Source organism: Agelaius phoeniceus, chromosome Z (genome assembly GCF_051311805.1).
Source record: "Agelaius phoeniceus isolate bAgePho1 chromosome Z, bAgePho1.hap1, whole genome shotgun sequence".
NCBI classification, from domain to species: domain Eukaryota; kingdom Metazoa; phylum Chordata; class Aves; order Passeriformes; family Icteridae; genus Agelaius; species Agelaius phoeniceus.
The window spans coordinates 61,299,361-61,324,270 of NC_135303.1; the positions used below are offsets into that span (position 1 = coordinate 61,299,361).

General features: G+C 39.2%; 1 protein-coding gene across 1 annotated transcript in view; it reads right to left on the reverse strand.

The window, feature by feature from the left end:
* Positions 1-5,035: 5,035 nt before the first annotated feature.
* Positions 5,036-24,910, reverse strand: part of SH3GL2 (SH3 domain containing GRB2 like 2, endophilin A1) — a 90,991-nt gene continuing 71,116 nt past the window's right edge. Inside the window, exons 2-9 of the mRNA XM_054652545.2 lie at positions 24,458-24,526; positions 22,174-22,246; positions 17,122-17,265; positions 15,088-15,221; positions 13,857-14,015; positions 12,334-12,437; positions 8,895-9,025; positions 5,036-6,527 (exon numbers count right to left, since the gene is read on the reverse strand). Of these exons, the coding sequence (XP_054508520.1) occupies positions 6,328-6,527; positions 8,895-9,025; positions 12,334-12,437; positions 13,857-14,015; positions 15,088-15,221; positions 17,122-17,265; positions 22,174-22,246; positions 24,458-24,526 (1,014 nt within the window). The 3' untranslated portion in view covers positions 5,036-6,327. The remainder of the gene's footprint in view (positions 6,528-8,894; positions 9,026-12,333; positions 12,438-13,856; positions 14,016-15,087; positions 15,222-17,121; positions 17,266-22,173; positions 22,247-24,457; positions 24,527-24,910) is intronic.

Sequence of the window (24,910 nt, forward strand, 5' to 3'; positions counted from 1 at the left end):
CTTCCTTTCTCCCTCTTCTACAGCTAAGAAGGCCTTGTTCATCGTGCAACTCTATACATGGGCTGAAGCTTCAGGCATATGATACCTCTTACATTCCTACCCAGGATCTTCTGGGTTCTTCCTACTGTGGTCTGTGGAAGATCCAGGCAGGTGCAGATATGAAATGTTTGACTGGGACTGTCCAGTTAGATTAAGTACTCCAATTTTGGCTCAACATTTTAGATGTATTGAAGATGAAATCACCTAATAGATCTCAATATAAGTCAAGGAAATTTAACAGCATACTGCACTGAGTTCTACTTGCAGAATTGGCAGAGGATTATCTAGCTTATCAATTGCAAAGGGTCAGGTCAGAGATGAGTTTTGACAAGTTTTCATTGCTTCTGAATAATAAATGAAAATACTTGAGGAACCTTACAAACAAAACCTGTGATGGCAACTCAGGTAAGTAAAAACTCAATGGGCACTTCCAGAAACCAAACTTTAAATACAGGTAGTTTAAATGCATGTTAAATGTTTGAAAATTTCCCAAGGTATTTGTGGAATTCTTCTTCTGCAGTCACTTGGTGCAATTATTCAAGTTGTATATTGTCACCATTAGATGCCTCAGTACCCCTCAAATACTTCAGCCAGCCAGCCATTATAGCTGTAACAGTCACACAGAATCATAATGCATAGCAGATATCAGCTTTTACAATGCTATGGTTTTACTATTTCCAACAGAAACAAAGTAAATTCTACCTCTCTTAAAGAGAAAAATACTAAATTGGGAAAACTGCACCTCCAGCTTATATATGTTCATTAGAAATTCTACTAAAACAGCTGTCTTGGTGATGGGCATTACAGCTAGTGCCCACTGAAGGATCTTGCTGCCCATGTGAAAGCTCTGAGCACAGGACATGTCCTGGGATGTGTCCCTCAGTGACTGCTGAGGGATAGGAAATTCCCTAGATAAGCACTCTTGATGGTGGTTGGATAAATTGCTGAATCCTCCAGTTTCAGACAGTAATCCAAATAAGTAACAGTTGTATCTGCAGGTGCTGCTAAAGCAGATCTTGTCAGAGAGAGGTGCAGCCTCTCCTGGAGCCTCCCCATTAACAGATGAGGTAAGAGAGAGTCTGAAGTCTCCCGCATTTGCCTCATGACCATCGCAGGGACAGAGACAGGACCCTGAGACCTTGCCTGGAGTCCTGGCCTGGTGGAGGTGGATGCTCACCAAGTGATTGTTTGCAGGTGTGCTCGCTGTGTCACCATGGCCTTACACCTGCTGCACGGTCACCGCTCATCACAATAGTCCATGGATTTCCTCACCTCTTGGCCAGATGCCACCTGCTTTAGAGAAAGTCTCACTTTCTGAGGTAACTTTGGTGATCCCCCATGGAAACTTTTTCATCTGCCTCATGACCGTCGTCAGTGATAGAGATTGAAGTTCCCCCCCTGCCCCCAACAAGGACTGAGACCGAGACCCTTAAAGTTCTAACACCAGGGCCCTGGGCTGACTGAGGTGGGATGCCTGCCAAGTGTTGCCTGCAGATGTGTTCGCTGGACCAAGACTGATTTCCCATAGAAACCAGTCCTGAAACAATGGGTCCTGAACTGGGCTGTTCTGTACTTGTTTTCAAAGGACTTATTCTCCATTGTGCTGTTCCTCTTCCCCTCCCAGCGGAGAACTATAAAAGACCCCTGAGTTAACCAAAGACACAGACTCTCCCTGACGTGACAAGGCAGATTTATTGGCTGGACCACGAGGATTTCGTCTCTCCATTGGTAGCTATACCTTCCCCTTCTTTTTCTCTGACCTTCATCTCCTTTTTAATCCTTCTATCCCATTTGCTGTGGACACTCAATAAAGGCACATTTGTTTTGATTAATATTGAAATCCCCTCTGCATTGTTTTTGCATTCTGAAATCAGTTAGTGAACAATCCTGACCCCCCACTTGTACGAGGGGATCATGACAGTGAGACAGATGAGCTTGAGCCCCTTTATCTTTCCCTGCATTGTTAGTGCTTCAATTCCATGTTTTACCAAAGGCAGAGAGAAAGTGAAATACACAAACCCTAACCACAGTGGAAGGGAGAACAAGAAGCATGAGGCTGGCTGCCACTACCCCAAAAAATGAGCTGTGGGCCAGGAGATGGCTCTCACTTCAAGGACTTCAGTTTGTCCACTGTTTGCCCTAGAGGCACCTGAAAGGGAGATGTTTTCTGTGTGTGTCCCAGAGCAACCAGAGCTTTCAAGAGCTAGCAGCTCTAGGAAGGCATAGCAGAAGTTGCTGTTTCTTTGACTGCTCCACTGTGCTGCATCTCCAAGGAAATACTAACAAAGATAACCAGCTCAGAAATTTTCTGTACATTACAGTGCATAACAAGAATATGTATGACAAATCTGTTCCCATCTTCTGCAACATGTTAGATCAAATGGCAAGGAAAGACAGAAAAGCCTTCTGGAAATTTCACCAAGTCTGTGATTCAACTACCAATGGCTAAAAGTTTAGAAATTATAAAATAACAATTACAGAACATTCTAGACATTCTGAGCTTAAGTCTAAGACAACTTACTGTGCTTTACAAAAAATAAACATATCTATAGAGTGTACTTGCTTTTAAACAGTGTTATCCAATTATACACCTAAATTCATTGTATGATTTGCTTATCACAAGTCAGCCTGCTCCTGTGCTGGGAAGAAGAACCATTTCCACTCACCTACACGTACCTGATCCTTGAGAGATGAGAAGCTTGGGATACTTCTGAAACAGAACTATTAGCGTACAAGTGGCCTAAAGATTTGCAAGACCTACAAGTGTGAAACTAGAAAAGATGTCCTCATAGCAGATTTCAAGTCTTGTCAGAGTAGCTCATGTGGGAAAAGCAGTATGACTATCTTCAAAGGGAGAATTGTCTGTAAGCCAGATTTGAATACAAAATTCCGGATGTGACTCCCATCTTCTTTCTTTCTGGAGGGAAGAGGGCATTTTAAAAGAAGAAAAAAGCTCACATTTTCAATCGCTTCTTTATTTGGATGGAGAATTGTTCAGGGAACTGTTGGGGTATTTTGCTATGTTTTTCACAAAGATTCACTCTGCAATAAATAAAGCTGGCTAAGAACCTTACAGTTCAACAGAAAAAAAAGAAACCAACATCAAACCTAAACCATTTAGCTATATCTGGTAGTTGATATCTCAGTGCTGGCAGGCTTCCTAATTTCCTCTGTGACAAGCAGTTCTGTAGCCAAGTTTGGTAACTAGGAACCCAGGTCATATTCTTACAATATTTCTGAAAACATACACCTTGGGAAGCAGGATGACAGGAGCTGTAAGTCTCTCAGAGAAAAAAGATTTCATCCATCAACATGATATCTTATGTGATTCTAGAATGAAGGAGTCACAAAGCTCCACAGGCAAAGCTTTGAACTTCCTGTTGTGCAAAAGCAAACATCCTCCTGTTTTTTTCTGGATCACCCTCTTTATCCTAGTACTGAATGTTTAGATAAAAACTTCTGTCAGCCCTGGTAATTCCTCTCTTAGCCAAGTCCAATTTTGATCCTGCCACCTCAGGAATAAAGCATTATTTAGATATTACCTGCAGGAGACACAGAACAGAGCAATAAGGTAGTGCCAAGAATTCTGCAACATGTCAAGACTAGGCCCACGTCATCATGATGACTATTTTGTACAATCCTTCTGGTCCCATTTATTGAAAGACATTACCATTCCCTACACTTTAAAAACCAGGGCCCCTCAGCAGGGTGGGGCAGCACTGCATGACAACCACCCTTCTGCTCTAAATCATGTAAATTTTTCTCTGATGTTGTTGCCCTGTGGTTGCATGCTCTCCAGAAATGCTACAGAATTATAATCTGTCAAAACAGAGGTATGACAGTGCAGTACCTGTGACTGCTAGGCCCTGGTAACTAACATAGTTATTAATTCTGTAACTGTTTATAGTAATACTAACAGTAACTATAGTATGGCACCATTAATGCACTTGTAAAAAAGTTTCACGTCCAATGAGTTTGAAACAGATTTCTTCCAATGACTGGCAGAAACTTCCTTAGAGGCCAGCCACAGGATTTAGGACTTAACTGTAATAAAAAGTTACAGGAATTGTATCTGTATGTATATTTTTTAGTAGTTTGGGTTGGAAGGGACTGTAAAATGTCACCCAGCCAAAGACTCCTGCAATGTGCATCTTCAATTACATGTGTTTACTCAGACCCTCACCCAGCCTGACCTTGAACTGAGCCTTGGATGAGGTGCCACCTCTGAAAGACTCTTCTACTCTGTCAGTCTCTGTCAACATGGCCTGGGACATGATCATATGGCAGAGTGCAGAAGAGGGGGAAAATAAAAGTGAGAAACACTCTTAGCAGAGGGACACCAAGGCCGAAGAACAATGAGGTGCAGATAGTCTGTGAAACACTAGCAGATATTCACAATGAGTCCTGTCCTTGACTCACCACTGAAAAGGGGGAAAAAATGAGGAGGGAGAAGCAGCAGAGTGGAGCTTTTATGGACATACTGTACACCTACAAGTACCCATGCCAGTGAGCAGCTGGTGGGGTGAGTCAGGAGTGAATCTGAGCTTGGGAACTGGGACAGGAAAAGTCAGTCTTTTTGTTCTCACTGCACAAAAATACTTGAATTGGTTTAAATTAGTTTTCTCCAAGTCAAGTTTGCCTTGCTTGTAACAATACCTCTGTTTTTACTTAAACCATAAATAAATTATAAGTTACCAAGTTCTTTAAGCTTCATTAGCATTGTGGGTGCCAGGCAATATAAGCAATAACTTGTATCTACAAGACTGCATGCTAGTCATTGAGAGACTAATTTAATGTGGTCACTGTTAAGTTCATCCTGCTTATAAAGGCCGTTATATGTATGAGATTTATTTAACTAAAGTAAAATGATAATGCCAAAAAAAGAAAAAAATTTTCACATTTGCAGGAAATGAGAAATACATCTAAAATAAAATTCTTGTTAGCTGAAGTTATCAAAGCAGATTTTAAAGCAATAAAGCAATAATCCACAACATCATTCTAGTTATTCTCTCAGCATTTATTTGAAATAACAATACTTTCCATGATATAGTTTAAACATTAAGCAGTAGGGAATTGTCTTCATTTCACATCATCCAGTACTGAAGTGGCACATTCGAAGCAGCACATTAAACCTCTGATAGAGTCTGTACAATTTAGATAAATAGAACTCTGGATAACTAAACTAACAGAACTTCTGCAACTGTTACCAAAAGAATGCCAAGAAGCTAGGCACAGCACTGTACACACCAAGTGCAGGAAGGAGGAACACAGGAGAACCAACTAAACAGATGGGAAATGTTTTTATATATACAGCCACATGTCTTCAATTGCTCAACAGAAAAATAACATGTTTTATTTTGTCCTCATTGAGGAGAGAGTATGCACAAATGATGTTCAAAGAACACATGGCAGACAGAAACAAATGAAATGAGGGTTGTGTTTGGTTGGTTACTGCATTCCTCAGTGAATGAGTTTACAAAGGATATCTGGTGCTTAAGCAGCAAGGTTTTGTGCCAAGACTTGACAAGAAACATTAAATAAATGCCAGTTTTATTCCCCATCTTGCCCATTTACTGGCATTTTGGTGAGCATGCTAAAAGTTCCTGAAGGGCAAATTCAGGTGGTTTGTGGTCCAACATTTCTACTACAGGAATCCCCATTTGATAGCTTACAGTTTACCTCTGGAGGGAAATAGGCCTTTTAACGATAATTAAGAATATAAAACTTAGCAGAGAGCAGCAGGACACACAGTACAGTGGTTCACTTTCTGAGAAACCAGAGGATCTACACTTATGCTCTCTCTGTGAAAACAGCCAGCCAGTTTGGTTGGAAGATACAATTCTGGTTAGTCAATGTTAGACCTGTGTGAACTGTATCATTAGGAAGGGAAAGATGGAATGGCAAGAACTTTTCCCTCTTTTTATAGAGAACTAAGACTGAAAAAGTAATACGGTGGTGATAGGCATTATCTTCCCAACACCACCTTCACTTCCTGCTACTTCACTGTGAACTACCTGCTTTGCTTGCCATCATCTTCCCCGTTTGATCTCACTAATGGCTCTGGTTACTACCAGGCCAGCACAGTCAATAAACTAATCCACGCTATGCTGGCTCAGAAGATACAACGCATCACCACCACATAGTATGACAACACGTAAACCAAAGATGCTCATTAGGAATTGGTAACTCTAACCACTGCAGTTTGCACTTGTAAGGTGTAAGAAGCAGCATTTTGAAAGCAGTGGTACTGACACAGCTATCTGTGTCAGAGGCGGTGGATCAGCATTCCTAATTGGGTAATGGAACTAGAATATCGACATAATTGATGGGGAAGAAACCTGACTGGCCATGAAGCATCCCCTCATACCAGTTTTCATCAATCTGGTTAGTGAGGGTAATAATATCACCCTCTTTAAATCCCAGCTCCCCTTCATTCTCTGGTTCGAAGTCATACAAAGCTCGGCAGCATGGCTGATCCATGTGAGCACCTAAGGAGAAGAAACAAGAAACAACATGCTTAAAAATCTCAAAACTTAAGAGTACCCATTTTACTACTGTACCTATGACAGATTTTGCTGTTTCTGTTCTTACTAATATTCTGATGACAGTTCTTCCATAATACCTATATTTGGACTGCCACTCTTTGTTAGAAGACAACTATTAGCTTCTGACAGCCTTCAGTTACTCTAAGTGCCTGCTGGTAGAAGTCTGAGAATCCCAAAAAAAATCAAGATATAGTCAAGCCCAGACCTGAAAGCACAACCATGATCAATTTGGAATCCAATTTTTATTTGTTAATAAAACACAAAAAATTAGGAAAAAGCCCTAACATATTTCCAGCTTTACTGGCAAAGAGATGTTTTGTCTGTTTACCTCAGGTAAGCAGTGTAAGTGGTAGCTTAAAATGACAGTGAAGATATAACTGTATGCTTGCCCTTTATTTGGAAATTTCACTGGTACAGCTATACCACTGCTCCTAATCCTCCTAATTTTAGTATCACACTTCCAAAAATTTTTATTCTCCATTCCCACAAAACACTTCATTGCAGGGCTATCAGGATAGATTCAGAAAAAGTTTGAAATTGAGAGCTTTCTAATATGCTAATTCAGGAACATCTAACCATAAACCCTTTAGGTTAGCTAATGGATATTATTATAAGTCATTAATTTGATTGGACTTTCACATGTTATATGAAATTAACAAATATACTCCCTCTTCCCTCCCCCTGAAGTCTCTATAGCTTCAAGCCTACCAAAATCAAAATTGTTACTGGTCAAAATACTTAAGATTTAGCAGCACTGAATTGTAAGAAATCATATCCCCACCATAGTAAAAGTTCCTGCACTTTCAGTGGTCTAAATGAATCAACACGTGTCACTTCGCCATAATGATAGTTCTAAGAATATATATTCCACTTTTGCATGAATACTGGCTTTAAAATGAGTAAATTTCAGATTCAAACATTCTGCATATTTGTTTTGAACACTCACTCTGGTTAGATGGCCCATGCTTGAGTTATTTTATAACAAAAATTTTCCATTTCTATGGATCTCAATAGAGCAAGTTTTTCAAATACCAGACTTAATTTATTAAATTCTATAGTGAAATCTTATTTTCTTTTCTTTACATAATGCTTAGAGTGTATTTTGGTTTCTTTGTCATGAAGACTACTGTGCTGATATCAACAAGCCTTACAGTAAGCATGAAATTTAGAAGAAATAGCAAATAAAATCTTTAAATTAATCACTCTAAACATATATTCAAGAATTTTCAAAGAAGGTGTACCTCTGAAAACAATATACACTTCCAAATAAAAGCCCTACTTAAGAAACTGTTAAATACTGCCCTCTGAAGAGGGAAATATAAATGCTGGATAGATACATGAACATCAGTCACTGTGGCTTAGCACAGACAAGTGTTCATGAGAAAAGAAGAAAATTACTGGTGGAATGAGGAGAGCTCTAGCATGCAAGACTCAAGCCACATTCATGCACAAGGAATCTCTATTATATCCTTCTCCTTGTTAGCACAGCGAGGAGATTGTTACGAGTTTGCAAGGTTGTGTAAGATTACTTCAAGTTGTCAGAGCTAAATGGAGATAATCTTCCTCTCTATATGTGGGAGAAAATCAAACATTCTCATCAGGATGTTATGGAAAGAAAGGAAATCCTGACTAAAGAACTAGTGAAAAACACCTACTCTTGCAAGGTGGAATGTGATAGCAATTGTCACTGAGGTAAACTGGAATAACTAAAATCAGGGTCTGGACAGAGGCCAGCCCTCGCTGTACCATGGGATGACAGATCATTATTGTGTAAGAAACAAATAATAAGACTTCCATGGTATGGCTGATATTAAATAAACCATTCTTTAAGATAGTAATTATGTACACTCATACTAATGGTTAATCTTGCTTGTGCTGCTCCTACTTGGACAAAGAAAATAGCTCATATAGCATAGTTTTTCTTTTCAGTTATTTTTACTTTCAGGTTCATTGTGTTATAATACCTGATTTTAAAAAGCAGGATATGGTTATGGAGGTCCGGCTGGCTTTAGGTTTCTGCATTTTTGTGAAAAACTTTCAATTGTTATTTTGGTTTTCTAAATGCCTATTTTGTAAAGATCTGTATTTCAGGGTAATCTTCTAGGACAAAATAAATTTTTGACCAAAAGACACATTTAAAGCAGTGGATAATCAATTCTCCTGCCTGAGGATATGAACACTTCCCAAAGAAACAACAGTTCAAACATCTCTCTTCTATATACTATCCCCATTCTCATTTTCCCTCATGGAAAAACTAATCTCCAGAACAAAGCATACAGCTTCTGCATGGACACAAGGCTCTGCCATTACCTGATGGTTTGGGTGTGGTGGCATGGGATATCCCTCCATTGTGCTGTGTATTGTCACCAGTTGAGAAATCCAGGCTCATACGGGGTTTGGGCTGGTACTCTCGCCTGGGCTGAGAAGATGCCTCTTTTATTCTGCCAAAACATCAAGGTTAAATGTCAAGAGTTAATATCTTGTTAGCAGACGAATGCACCAAATACCTTTATTTCCAAGGCTGAAATTCTCATCCACCAGTCATCCATAGTAAACAAGTTGAGTCATTTGGAGTGGGTTTTTTTGTTTACAACAGTATTAAATTACCAAAACCAGCCAATGTGACTGTGCCGTGAAGTCGTTAATTCTTCATTCCTTTTAGAAACCTAGCAATTTGTCTATCTTCCTCTCGCCTAACAAAAACCAAGCACTCTTAATGAAGAAAAACTTGTTGCATGACTATCAATGCTTAGAGAAAAGCTAGACAAACATCTCTGTCCCCATTTTAACCATGACTTTTTGTTTCTAATCCTTGCAAGCATTATTTATTCAGTTGATTGATGCCAACTCTTGTCATTTTGTAAGAAGACTCTGTGGGAATGTACTGACTTCAGCTTCAGACTTGGTTAATTTGCAGTTTGGCATACTTGTTTCACAAAGGGACAAAAGTCCACTCTTCCCTACTCTCAAAATAACCATTTATTTATCATTAATTTCAACTATTTCTTCTAATTGAGAAATCTGGAGTTTCTAGGGGAGGGTTTATTTATAGATTCCAGGGTAAAATTCAGGGAAGGGATGAACAGAATCAGAGCAGCTTATGCAGAACAACTACCACATGTATTTCTAATTCCACATATGAAAGAACACTTCGTAAGTACTTACAAGACAAGTGGATTTTTCTAACCTTTTCTATATCTGCCCTAGATTTGCTGCTGGTAGCACATTTTGATTTATCTATTGTAAAGATCTTCATCTAACTTACTGACTTTTGATCCCTATAGCAAGGTTTTCCTCACCATCCAAAATACCAATATAAGTCAGTTCCTAGAGAATGCTTTTCTTTAACATTAAAAAACCAAACCCATAAGCAAAAAAAAAAAAAAAAGAAGAAACCAAACAAACAAACAAAAAAAACACCACAAAAAACCAACCAACAAACAAACAAACAAAAATTTAAAAAAAATCCCCAAAACCAGAAAAACCCACTTAAATAATTGAAGTGGTCAAAATAAGTAAAAAGCCTTTGTTTTGTTTCACTCATTAGCAAAATTCAAGACAGTAAAATTTTTAAGAAATACTTAAACTAGTCCTGTTACACTTAATGCTTTCATGAAACAACATTTTTTTCAGATTATGAACAATAAGGTGACAGTTCTAGTGACTTGCTAAAAACTACCCAAAAGCTCAGCATGAGCCATGTTTCTTAAGAAAAGAAATACCTCCAAGGAGACCATTCCTGCTTCCCAGCTGCTCTGTCATGATACTGTGTTGGGAAAACTGTGTTGGTGAAAAAAGGAGTTTAAAATAGTCTTTGCTGGCCTTCTAGTTTTTATTAATTTTACTGAAAATTTCTCAATGTTTGCCAAGCTCCTAATATTTCCCAGTTCCTGGAATCATGGCATTTTAAGGGCATTTATGCCTTCCTACTAATGTGTAGAAAAGAAATGAAATTCTTTCACTTGTACTTCCTGAAGGAAATCTTGAATTCTAATTCAGATTAGAATGGCCAAGAAAAAAATAGAAGACAAGTGCATTTTTAAATTTTTCATAGTTTTTACAGTCTATCTCATACTTTTAAAACATTCTTTTGTGAATATTTTGCACAGGACAGTCTTGGTATTTATAAGACATTGTCCATGCTGGGAGCCAGCATAAACAGGTTCCATTCACTCTTTCAAAGAGTACCTAGAAAATGGGCAGTATGTGCTGTAGACATCACTGACAGTGAACAGTAATAAATTTGCTTAGCTTAAAACTAAATAATGATTTATTTTTGGCCTGTATAGTCAAAAAAAAAAAAAAAAAACCAAAACAAAAACCCACAACCAAACTCTGGGGGTTATGCATTACTTGCTACCTGCCTATCATCAGCAGGGAAAGACTAGTAGTTTGGATAGTAACAGCTCTACATCCCTGACTCATATCTGGCACGAACACATCACAGTGCTCAGTTTGTGTCCAGAGGTGTGGGTAAAGTACGATTTAGCCAGCAGCCTCTTTACAATTAGGGATGCAAAATGTTTAGTTCAACTGAATTACCACAACATTCTGATGAGAGGTCCTTGCAAAGATAAAATCATTCACAGTTGAAACTTAATACTGACCAGTTAGCAGAAATTTAAAAATGGCAAAGGATCATCTGAATTGGTACAGGAAGAGAAATCTATTGTAGACATGTATGTTCAGTTAATGGCATAATGTATGGACCACCAGATAAAACACCTGTCCCTGAGGAATTTTTAATGCTTCTATAAAGAAAGTGAATTGCAGTTCTCTTTTGCAAGTGCTAAAAATTGTTCTGTTAGCTGTTTAGACAGCGCTGCAAACTGTACCCATGAACAGTCAGCATGACAGCCTACCCACCAAAACAAGTGCTCCTCCTAGTCACAAAGACTTTGAGACTCAGAAGTGAATGAGGTTTTCCGGATGCATGCTCTGAGAAAATTAATACTGACAGACCCGGCAGTATTAGCAACTTGATCTATACTAATGACATCAGAAAACAGCTGCCTTTGCACAGTACGTGAACATTATCTCCTCTTGGGAATTATATCCAGCTTTTTCTAGGAGTCTGCCAGAACCATATTAGTAGAGAAACCTTCCCTGAATGTTAAATTTCTTTTAAGAAGGATGTGTGTGTGTGAGGAGATAATCAATTTGTTTTGATGGAAACAAAAATTCTAAAGTAAAAATGATGAAAAACTCTTAAAAAAAGATGTTGTAGGAATTCTGATAGCATATGCAGTTATACAAATGGGGATGGAAGAGATTGCTCAAGGCCTGTATCAAGTTTGATCTGATGATACGAGGAGTATTTAATAAAGTTGTTAATAATGAGGGTCTCACTACTGGCTCAGGAAGATCTTCAGGTAGATAAGAATGCAACAAGATACTCTTTTGCAAAATCAATTTTTAACATCTTTCAGAATGAGCACACTTTGCGAATACATGCACAAACAGTAAGGAATCCAAGGTTGCGACTGTCATTGAGTTCAATATTTATAAACACTTTCAGTTAACTCATGTTTGATAGCTTTACTGAGCTGAGGTGCTTTCCTGAACTCAGAAGTAGGTGCATCTCCAAAACATTTAAATATCAGCTTGCAATCATCTAATGGAATGGTCCTTGATTTCATTAAAGAGCAAGTACCAATTGAGAAGGATAACAGCATTCCATTCTAGTCATAGGGTTTCTACCTCTGTAAAACTAACAAACTATTCAAGAAACTTACAAAAAGTGCATTACCTATCTTCCAGTTTAGAAGTAACTCGCTGTAGGATCTGTGTGGCCTGCTTGTGGTACTCCAGCTGGGCTTGCACAAGAGCAGAAAGCTGGCTCACTTGTTCAATCTGAGGATTGACATTAAAATATCAGATCTTAGGTGAATACTAAAAGCTCAGGCAATAGAGAATAAAGATCACTGTCCACTGCAAAGGTAGTTCAACTTATCTCTCTAAAACCTTGTTAATCTTTGAAGTTAGCAGTAAATATTTAGATATTAGTCTTTATTCATTACCACATCTGATTATGACCTGATCTGGAATGGTAACTGCAGCTCTTCTCTGCTGATCATCTCTCCATGGCTGATTTGCATGAACAGCAGCCTACAGACCTACCACAGTCAGCAAACAATATGAAAGTAAAAATGAGACTGTAATGAGAGTATAATACACCTTCTCCCTCCCTGCCTTTGAAGGGCACAGAACCACAGGGACTATGATCATGCTTCTCTTGTATTCTGACCTGTGAAGCAGACCAAAACAGAGAGTTACTACAGACTCTGGGATGCAGAATAATTGCGCTGAGGGCAGAGAGCCTTCTACTTCATAAGGGAAAACACACTCAGATCCCCACTTTGTGCGTAGTGCAATTGCTAGTGGTTTTCATAGTGCACAACGCCACAATGGTAATGGGAATGTTTGTCAGCACTATTTGCACACATGGGTATGGATGTTATTACAAAGATTAAAACTACAAGCTTGTTACATTTCCTTAATTTCAGTGTAGTTATATTTAATTCCTATGGAAATACTAAGTTCTATATGCAAATATTTTCAGGTTTGTTATAGCCCCTCTGCAGCAATCTAGTAACAAAATGAAGAGTTAGAATAGGTGTGAACTTAAAATAAATCAAATAATTCACATCAACAGAAATACTTAAAGTTAATTTCCTTTGACTACATATTCTATAAGTCAGACCCCAGCTGACATGTTATAGAGATATTTTTTCTTGCTTAATTTAACAATTTCCACATTAATTATAAATAAAACATTAGATAAACCCAGAAAATGCTCAATCTGAACCAATATATAAGCAAAACATATTCTGCAGAGTCAGATATGAACAGTTACAGTGACTTTGAGTTTTCTATTCACGATTGCATCTGATTACAGCAGAGACCATAGGGTTATGAGTTCATAATTTCTGATCTTTACAGTCCTCTCAGCAGCCCACACACTTGAGCAAAAGACTTGGTCCAAACCCTATAATCACAAGTAACATAAATATTTATATTTACATAATTCTAAGCAGAAAGATACTTCTGTTTTGTAAGTAATGCTTTGCATTTAGGAAGCAAGCATAATGATGCTACAAAGGACTCACATTCTCTAGCTCAGTTATCTATAGAATACCTAAAAAATTGCTCCTATAAGAACATGCTGTACATTACTATAGGTTCTGAGCCTTTCACTGGGTCCAACAAGAAGGAAAGTGCCTCCACTATCTTTCTAAGACTCTGCTCAAAGATTAACAAGGGTTATCTCACATCCATCTCCAGAAGGTTAAACATGCTTGACTCAGCAATTTCTTTTGATTCATCAAATTTCTCCAGAGCTTGACGAAGTTCTTCATCAGGGAGCTTGCCCTGTCTTTTTTTCTTGTAATCAAAATCCAGGCGTCGACCCTCCATTTTCTTCAGGTGATGCTAAAAAAACGAAAAAACCACAAATGCGAGCAGACAATAAAGGACCTTCCCCAACTTTCCTGATACTGCATTGTAAGCAGGTAGTCCATGCACACTTGGAAACGTATGTTGTTTGCTGTCTACTAATCCCGTCCCAGAGGAGAGAAATACGGAACAATGAAATACGTGGGTTTACATATCATTTAAGAAGCGGCAACCTAAATGACAGACCAAGACTAATAAAAGGCCATGCAGAATGGACAACTTCAATTGCCATCTCTATAAAGGATACACAGGTTTCTTGCTTTTTAACTCTGATGAGAATTACCTGTACACTGTTTTTTTACTAGATGTTCAGGAGAAAATACTTTTAAAAGCACAACTTATTACATTTTTATCTGTGTAACAGCATTCATAAACAAAGCAATACAGGATTTATTCTTATCATTTCTACCAGACCACTACATTATCTTAATGCTATCTTATACTGAAGATTTCCTAGACCGTTATCTGAGGTAATGTTCATGTTCATCTGTTTAGCAGCTGCCACGTTCAACTGGCCAGAAGTTAATGCTACCAGCATGACCATGATTACTTGAGGTCTTTACTTTCTCTCAGAAGAATCAATTTATCATGCACTACAATATTTATAACTACCCATTTTCTAAATGATATCAAACAGTCCAAGATATCTTTCATCCACATACATTTAACAGTATGAAAGCCTTACTGAGCTGAGAAGAGCAGCTACTCATGCAGATAAGCATTTGCCATACACTAGAAAATGGCATGTGAACATCAGTACATCTATTTTGTGAAATGAGCTTTCAAATGGCAAGATTAGAGTACTGTGCTCTTGCCTGCATAAGACTGAAAATTTTGCCACCAAAAGTGTTCAAATTTTTATCTTTCCCTTTCTAATGCATCATCAAGAGATACAGAATTGAAAGCAAAATTCAAGCCAAAAGAGACAAAAATCAGGTCATTTTCAAACATGAACGGCCCATTTTAAACTACACAACTAACAAAAATTCTAAACATATAGACAGTCCACACACTTGGCATTAGTAAAATGCTGCATTGAGGGTAATACCTGTATTTCTCTCAGATCTTTATCATGGAGATTCTGAAGTGGGTCAATGAAGTTTTGCTTCACTTCCATGTCTAAAGAGTCCTTGACTTCAGAAAGCTCCTTCATAGCTTCTCCCACATCAACAAGTGCTGGTCCTGAAATAAAAGATTCAGTCAAAATATGTTCATTTCAAATCATTGTAGAATGAAACTGAGTCATGGAAACTTCATGGCAACTACAGTTCGTATTTCATTTTCAGTCTCAAATTTAGGAAAGACACAGAGGATGATGCAGTATGTGAAAGAGCAACATAGATTTTACACTCCTGCAGCCACCAGAGTTCACGCCTCGCAATACAGCTGAATTTGTGGTTCTATGATGTGCCAAGACAGGCTCCTCCACATCCCTTATTGTCCGTTCATTCCCCACTCTGTTGAAATAAATGTGCTAGAACAGAATTGTATTTATTTGGTGGTATCATCACCACACTGCATTAAAAAATAGTTTAATTCAAGTCTAGATCTCCCAATTTCTATCAGTAAGACTGGTGACAGTACTAAATGTAAGAATTCTTAAAAATTTCACAGATTTTTTTTTATGAAAGGTTTTTTGATGAGACTATAGACTTCATAGTACTACTACACTTGAGAGGTCTGCCACACAGACCACTCAAGTGTAGGTGTATGAAGCTCATAAACTTTGATAACCCTAACTGCCTTTTGAAATTTCCTCCAACACTAACTTGAGGGCCACAAAAACTACCACTCTGTTTTACTTCTGCTCCATAAATAGAAAAACAAGAAGCTCAAACATACCTCCTGGTTTGAGGTATAGGTTAGGGAGAAGAAAAATAAAACCATTTTCAAAGAATATGAAGGGTCTGAAAACCAAAATATGTGAGAAATCAAGCTTTGTTTCCCAAGCAGCAGATGCCAGCAATGCACTGCAAAATGAGAGAGCCTTCCAGATGGGGACAAAGAATGACAAATAGCCATAATAGCTGCTATTAGTTAAGAATGTGAAAATAATTGTTGTATCTATTCTGCTGCATGGTAATGCTGTTGTCACAGAATATAAAGCAAGTTTCAGGAACTAGATTATATTAGTTCTTCATTTTCCTTTTAAAAATTGTTTGAAATTTAATAAATGAGAGGCAACCAATTAAAAAAACCAGTAGTATTTAGCACAAATCAAATTGCATCTGTCAAGCTTACTAGTGAATTACATAAAACAAATAAGAAAGTACTTTTTCCATTCCATATGTCTTTATGTCTGGAAAACAATTTTATGATGGTTCAAATAGAGAAGAGGATTTCCACAGTCCTGTTTGAGGGTCCTGTGTGTTGTCATGTAAAAATGGTCACAGAGAAGTCCACACAAACAAGACAGAAAGACAAAGTATGCTGTTGTAATGTCATCTTTTTATAATCAGAACTCTATTGCAGAACATAGTTTTAAGAGTCAATTTAACATCTGTAACCCAGACAGCTGTAAACTCATTTGGGCTTGGAGGGAGAAGCAGTTAACAGATAAGACAGGAGTGTTCATTAGTGCCTTAAAGTGTGGAATTTGGTCAGAAAAAAAGGCCAAAGCCTATTAAAAGTCTATTAGTTTTTATTCCTTGCCTGCAATGATGACAGTAACAGTTGGTTTAAGGATTCTGAGGACAAAAGCACTTTGTTCTATATATGCATAGACAATAATATAATTTCTGAACATATACATATTTCAATCCAACACAGCCGCAGTAAGTATCACAATTTATGACAGAGAGCTAAAACCTATGGGTCAAAATGGAAACAATTTGACTTCCATTTATACAAAAAGTTTCTCTGGTCAAAATCCTCAAAAGATACTCAAAACAGGCCTAGACCAACCTTAAAGGAAAATCTGGATGAAGCAGAATTCTAACGCTTCTCGCAGAGAAGCAGAACTCAAATGCTTCTTGCAGATGTTTTTCCTCTATAGGAGTGCAGCCCTTTAATAATGAAAGCTGTATGAAATTTTCCTACCATTTTTATTGCATTATAATGGAAAGGGAAGTAAACAAGTTACCAAAGTTGCATTCTTCTCCAAGTTCTCGGCCAAATTTCAGCATTGCATCTGCCAGCAAGGCTTCTGCCTGAGGATAGCCTGGTCCCTTTTCCTGGCCTCGAATTTTTGACATAGTGTTGATCATGCTGAGTTTAGCTCTGGAAGCTGAATAAGGCAAGAGACAGAGGTTACAAGCATGCAATCATTTACCTACACAGGCATAAATCCATTCTTGTGTTTAAATTTATCTGAGCAACTTAAAACTTATTTTAAAAATACTATGTAAATTCATGACTAAGCCCTGTTTTTCATAAATTATTTTTAGAGCAAAGGAATGAAATATTGTTGGTCAACACTGTTTTTATTTTTCTGGCAGATTAGAGAGGAGTCTCTGCCCTGAACTTCTAAGACAAAGCTTCCCTTGAAATGACTTGGACAAAAGAAAGCCCAGGAACACTCCCAAAATAGCATGTTTGACCTGTGACAGAGAAGAAAATCTTTACGATATCTCCAGATTAATCTTAATCTTAAAATCCCTGGGTACCAGATGGATACTAGATTGAGCCAGCCTTACCCTCAAGGAAAAGTCCAGACTAGGTATACTGAGGATTAAACTGTGGTACCCCCCATTTTTTAAGTGTTTGAAAGTTTTTTGGTTGTAGAACATTAAGGAAAGCCTATATCTCCAAACATGATGTGCAGCAACCTTTCCAACACTTTTTGCTTTTTATGGGGATTTAGGGAAATTCCTACTTCAATAAGGTTTTCAGCTGTACTTCATCTTGCATTTTATTTCAGACACACACCTGAAGAACAATATTAAAAGACACAATACAAATATTGTAATTGATGGAAACAAAGACAGCAAATATAAAATAATTAACTTGTTTGCTTCTGTGCTCTAGTGAATTTTTGCAACTACAGCATGTGAATGGCCTAAGAGAGTAAATTAGTTAATGCCATTTGACTTCAAATTTGTCCAGCTAAATCCTACTGCCAGCAATGCAGACTCAGAGCATGTTTCTAATCTGCATTACTGTGTGTGCTACTGGAGGGCAGCTATGAATTCTACCATTCTACCTTCCCCCTTGCAAACACTTGACTTTGTAAGGTGCTCTTAAAATTAGTTTTCCTGTCAACAAAACATTATTAGTTCACACTGTTGTATGCTGATTTCATTGGTCAAAACTCAGCCTTGCACAAGTCACTTCAGCAAAATGAAATATTAGCAGACTGGAGTCAACAAATGCTTTTCATATATTTATTGTTAAAAGTGCATATCAAGAGAGAGATCTTGTTGCAGAGTATGTTTCACTTTTCAGCCTTTGTATCTGTTCACACAGATACAGACATGGAAACACACAAAGGAAAATCATGCAAGTCTCACAGTACTTATTTTGCCTGAAGACCAGCTATGAAAGGGCAACGTATTTTTAACATTTAGTAATTATTGTTTTTTTTTGTTTTCCCACTACCCTTGAGTGCCATCAGATTATGTTTTTCAATATCTGAATTTCTTCATGCCTTCTGTTTCTACCCACTACAAAACTACAGTCAGCAGACTTGCTGACTGTTCAAGATAAGAAACTGCATTTTAATGAAGTTAAATGTCATTGAAATGATGGTGGCAATAAGAAAATACAGAAGCACAAAAGAAAACAAGGCACAAACAAAATTAGTCAGGGGAATGGAGGCAGCAAGCTGAATTAAATCACGAGCAAATGGTGTATTTTCATAAATTAAAGAAAGAAATATAAGAGGGAAAATGAAAAAAATGAAGTGGCTATATTTTGGACAGCAAGGTAAGAGTAGAAAGCAAAAGTTAGACAATGATGCATACTTCTTTAATTGATATTTCAAAACACCACGGACTAGGTGATCTGTAATATCACACTACTATGTTATCCCAGTGTTTTCCAGGCACATGTTATTTATCAAGGAGTGTGTTCTACATCTTAACTCCTATTCTTCCTTCCAAACCCAGGCAAACTTTTAATTTTCTTTAAAATATTGCTATTAAAGGGGTTTTTTTCCTGTTTGTGGCTTGTTTTGTTGTCTTTTTTTTTATTTTTTAAACTAAATTCCCTCCCTTTTCCCAATGTAATATTCCTAATTTTTATTAAAATGGGAAAGCAAATGGGAAATACTAGAAAATGGCATGACCCATGTAAAAGGTAATACAGTTGTAGGGAGAATTTTAAAAGAGAAAAAAATTTATTTTATTGAAAAAATAAATTACAATTCTTCTCATTATAGGGAGCCCTTTTGCAACTGACATAAAACAATCTAAGATCAGGTGAGTGCTCAGGTTTAGTCCTCCTTTCTTCTTACCTGTGGAATGAACAACATGATCTCATTATATAGGGATGAAAGTGAATCTTCCCCCGCCTATTACGATGTTAATTTTTTGATTCTACTTGCATGTGCCACAAGCAGATGAAGGGATATGTAGCTAGACTATGCAAACTGTTTTTTCATGCAGCACTGCAAATTAAAAACTGCCTGAAATGCCTGAAATCATACTCATAGCTACCTGCAGAAATTTTGCTCTCAGCTTTTACTGTGTGCCCGTTTCACAATTCACAGCAACCATAACCACTCAGATGTGTCAAGAAGGCAGTCAGAGAAGCATCAAACAGCCAAAGCTTATTACTCAGTCTACACAGTGTTGCTTAACAGCAATTTGACAGCAGTTAATTTTATCACTATCCCCATAATGTTTGCCAATCCTGTTGCTTTTCCTGCAGAGTACATTACAATGAACAATGAAGCTGTGGACTCAAGTCATAAACAGAATTTCATCTGCTGACATAGAAACTCTTCTGGTCATCATTATTTTCTATCTAGAAGTTCTTGAACTTGTAAATACCATTCCTCCTTTTTTTTTTCAATCCACTCTCAGCATTATCAAAATATTATCTTCTCTTCTGTGGTCTAACATCAAAAAATCACTGATTAATCTGTAGCAGCAATAGCCCTTCAGCATACCACACTGGAGTTGAAACATTTCACAGCAGTTCAAATTTATTTCTAGCTATTAGGAATAAAATTTCTCAGTGTAAATGTGTGAATTTTTTCTGTAGTTACATGAAACTCTGAGATACTCATGGTAGACAGAAGGCCTAATTTTACCTTCAGGGAAGTGGTCCCAGAACCAGCCTGACTGAGTTTGAGAAGTGTTTGTACAACACTCTCAGGCATATGGTATGACTCTTGGGGATGATGCTGTGCAGGACCAGGACTCAATAATCCTTGAGGGTCCTTTCCCACTCTGCATATTCTGTGATTTATTACAAGCTAACTCCATTGACCTTAACAGTGATGCTGGCATTGACTTACACTAGTATTAAAACACTTATGTTCCTGGACCACTACAGAAATCTCTGTAATATGCAATGTAATGGTTTCCTTGTTTATTGCAGGTCCAGATCACCCCTTCCTGTAAGAAACTTTTGGCAAAAGAGGAACATGTAGTTCTCCATCAGCCCAATTGAACCTGATCTTTCATCTCCCTATGGAAAAGACTCATTGGTTTCTATTTTGAGGGTTCAATTTAGACATGTCTGATAACCCTTGATTTTCTGTCCTTTCCTCCAGTATGACATCAACAGCTCTTTTGCACCATCCCTTTTCTGTAACAAGGATGGGAATTGCTGGAGGGCCAGAGGAAAAGTGGTACCTCTTCTTGTGCCATAAAGGAAGTTGCTTTGGAACTTTGCTTTTCCATGGTCTGCAAGGACTGCCTGATCCTTTTCCTTCACATGACAAATGACTGGGAAGGTAAAGGAAGGGCCTGCCTCATGCAAATGCTCCCACCATACCTCCTCTGATCCCCAGGTGTGCGCTGTGCCAATGCCAGGGCTGCAGCTGCCCCATGCACAGAGCTGTGCCAATGCCAGGGCTGTGGCTGCCCCATGCACAGAGCTGTGCCAATGCCAGGGCTGCAGCTGCCCCATGCACAGAGCTGTGAAAACGTCAGGGCTGCAGCTGACCCCATGCACAGAGCTGTGCCAATGTCAGGGCTGCGGCTGCCCCTGGACAGAGCTGTGATGATGCCAGGGCTGCAGCTGACCCCATGCACAGAGCTGTGACAACGTCAGGGCTGCAGCTGCCCCATGCACAGAGCTGTGCCAATGCCAGGGCTGCAGCTGCCCCATGCACAGAGCTGTGCCAATGCCAGGGCTGCAGCTGCCCCTGGACAGAGCTGTGACGATGCCAGGGCTGCAGCTGCCCCTGGACAGAGCTGTGCCAATGCCAGGGCTGCAGCTGCCCCATGCACAGAGCTGTGCCAATGTCAGGGCTGCGGCTGCCCCATGCACAGAGCTGTGATGATGCCAGGGCTGCAGCTGACCCCATGCACAGAGCTGTGACAACGTCAGGGCTGCAGCTGCCCCATGCACAGAGCTGTGCCAATGCCAGGGCTGCAACTGCCCCTGGACAGAGCTGTGCCAATGTCAGGGCTGCGGCTGCCCCTGGACAGAGCTGTGACAATGCCAGGGCTGTGGCTGCCCCATGCACAGAGCTGTGACAATGCCAGGGCTGTGGCTGCCCCATGCACAGAGCTGTGCCAATGCCAGGGCTGCAACTGCCCCTGGACAGAGCTGTGCCAATGTCAGGGCTGCGGCTGCCCCATGCACAGAGCTGTGACAATGTCAGGGCTGCAGCTGCCCCTGGACAGAGCTGTGACGATGCCAGGGCTGTGGCTGCCCCAGCTGCCCCTGCCCTGCTGTCCTGGGCAGCCACAGCCACCACCATCTTCGGGGCAGGCCCCACGCTCACAGTGCTGACACGCTGGCTCCTACAGGCGACCGCCCCCGGTTCATGGGCATGTGCTGCCCACTCACCTAGAGGAAGAAGGCTCAGAAGAGAAACAAAGCCTCCCAAAGCCAGTCTCCATTCTCTCCTTACATAGAGGCCTGTACTCATCTCTGTTGTTTACTTCACTGTAACTTCACCAATTTTGTGTCAACCTTAATTGCACCAGTGAGGATGAGATCTGTCAGACTTTATACTGGTAAGAAAAAGTGTTTTCAAGAACTGGTGCAAAACTGTAAAATTGTGAAATTAGGTTACCTGGATTTGGCTGAAGATACTCTATTGTCTTTGCCATTATTTCCACAACTGCCCTGCTGGTAACATCCACTTTCTAGAGGACAGAGGGTTAAACAAAAAGAAAAATGTAAGTTAGACAAAAGGAAGAAGTTTTTCTCTCATTTTGTTCTTATAGATTTTTTTAACTCTTCTTATAATTTTATTTTTATGTGCTTCAGAACAGCCCTGGAACCAGAACCTGGAACCAGGTAGTAATACCTGGAAAACTACTAAAGTATGTGTCCACCATTTCAGTTTATAGCAGGTCCATGCTCAAGTAAGGCCATTAGTACAGAGTACTTCAGAATGGGTTAGGAATTTGATATGTTGTACAGTGTTATTGATACATTTGATGCATTTGATTACTGTACAGGACTAGTTCTTTATATCACCATGGGAACCATTCAATAGGGAAAACTTTTTGAACAGTCACAGACAGCTTTTTGGAGAGCTGTCTATCTTTGATCCCCTAATAACTGGCAAAATGAGAGGAAAGCAGAAGTCACCCAAAACCAACCACTAACAATAAAATGTGCTGTTTATCTCTTCCAGAGCAACATCTGATAAAACTGGGGTAAGGAAGACTAGATATCACTCAGTTCCCAGCTTCAAGAAACCTATCAGCTAAAATGCACTGACCATTTATTTCTCCCTGGCTGATTCCCATATTTAGAATTTTAAAAAACTTAGAGCTGAATAGCATTACTTTCTTCTACATTCTTTCGTAGCAAGTCTTCCTTTCTTAGGAAGCAGCCCCTGTCCAGATCCTAGACTGAATGTAGCAAAGTATACAATTATTCTCAGAATCAGGCCTCAGAGAAAAAATGCTGCTTTGGCAGATTGGGGGATCCCCATAATGTCCTGTACTCTGTATTTATGAGGACACATTGCATTTCTCTGCAGGGTAGCTTGTGTCCCACAGAGTGAACTCCTTTATCATAATGGCAAGTTCCTATTTTAAAAAAGAACACCTGAGATAGGTTGGTTGCATCGTGCTGTCATCATGTCCTTCCTGTTTCCTGTTGCCATTGCCATCTGTCGGGTCTTGCTCTATCCCTTACACTGAGAAGCAGGAGAGGTCTGCCAGACTTGGGTGAATAAGTAGCTGAACTGCCTGGCAAGGAACTCAGAAATGGCTAGGAGGCTGCAGCAGATAGTGGGGGCGAGGGAACAGAAGGCCAGGGATGTGCAGAAGGATCATGTTCACTACCTGCAGAAAAGCTGGCAGTGGACACAGGGCCAGGTGGGCAGCATGGAGCCAACTGATGGATTTGCTCCATAACTTCCACAGCTTTCAGTGTTCCTGTCTCCTGGGCTGCCAACCCATCCTGCCCACAAGCATGATGTGGGACCCACACCTGGCTGTTGCAATGTCCAATTTATCCCAGTTTTCTGAATCCTTGCTAACATTTTCTAGTAGGAATGCCTATACTGGTTACCCACTTAAACAGAAGCTGAGAGGAAGAAACCAGCTCTGTGTTTTCTTAGTTAGAAGTACAAAGTATATGCCCTTTATTTTCCATCCAAGATTTTTTCCCCACCTCATTATACAAATGTACAGATAAATAGCTTATTTTTCATTTAATCAGAGTTACATATCAGATACATATGTTACAAACCTCCTAGCACATGCTTTTATTACAAGATTTGATAGTACCTTTGAAAGCTGAAGCCTGAAAAAATGCTGCCCCTACTGATCCTTTCAGGCGAAATACTATCACTGCCACACACAGCTGTGGCTTTTTTTCTTTTTTTTTCCCCCTCCACAGAGTCACTCAGTGCTATCAGTGCCAGCCTCACCAAACAGCCTGTTAGAGGGTTCTTCCCCATGCACCTGAAGCACATTGCCAGTGGAGGGTGCCTACAGGACCCCTGAACCTGTGAATGAATTGTCATGTCAAACCAGTGCCATTGTCATGCCTAGAGCCTTGATACTCAAGGAGCCAGGAATTACCAGCATCCTTCCCCACTGAAATGGCTGTCTTGTAGACTGACTCAGTTTTCAGAGATCCTCTACAAAGGTTTAAATGCACTTAATTTGTAGATGACTTCAGCCCCAGTCTCTCTGAATGAAGAATTTGCATTATAGAGTGCCACATATCCCTTGGTTAGAAGACAAAAAGAAATAGAAAACTGACAACACAGTCCTGCTGAGCTAAGTGTTTAAAAATTCTCTCAGTGATTCCAGGACCAAAACCTTTTAAAATTCCTGTCCTAGAAAGAAAAATGCATGGTAATAATGAATATATGCTGTATTTAGACTTACCCTTTCCATTTCTTTGAAATCATCATCTAGTTTTGTTCCTTCTGCACCTCCTACTTTTTCGCTCACTTTCTGCAATTAAAAAAAAGAACAACAGATTCAGCAACAACTGAAAAAAATCCAGCTACAATATTTCCTTGTAGAAATGCTAGGGTTTTTTTTTTCTGTTAAGTCAGTACAAACAGGAAAACTTATTACTCCTTCTGAGAAACTTATTTCCAACACACTCTAAAGTGAAACATTCAGAAATAACATATTACTGCTTAAGCCTCAGAGACCCAGTCTTTGACCAAGGATACAAGCCACACCTAAGCACAAAGCACAAAGTGGTTCTAGCCATCCAGAAAGCAAGAGGCACCCATGCCTGAGAACTTCCAGATATTGACTCACCCCGAAGCAGATCACCAGTAAAAATCAAGAATTTATATATAACTTGATAGACAGAGAGACAGATAG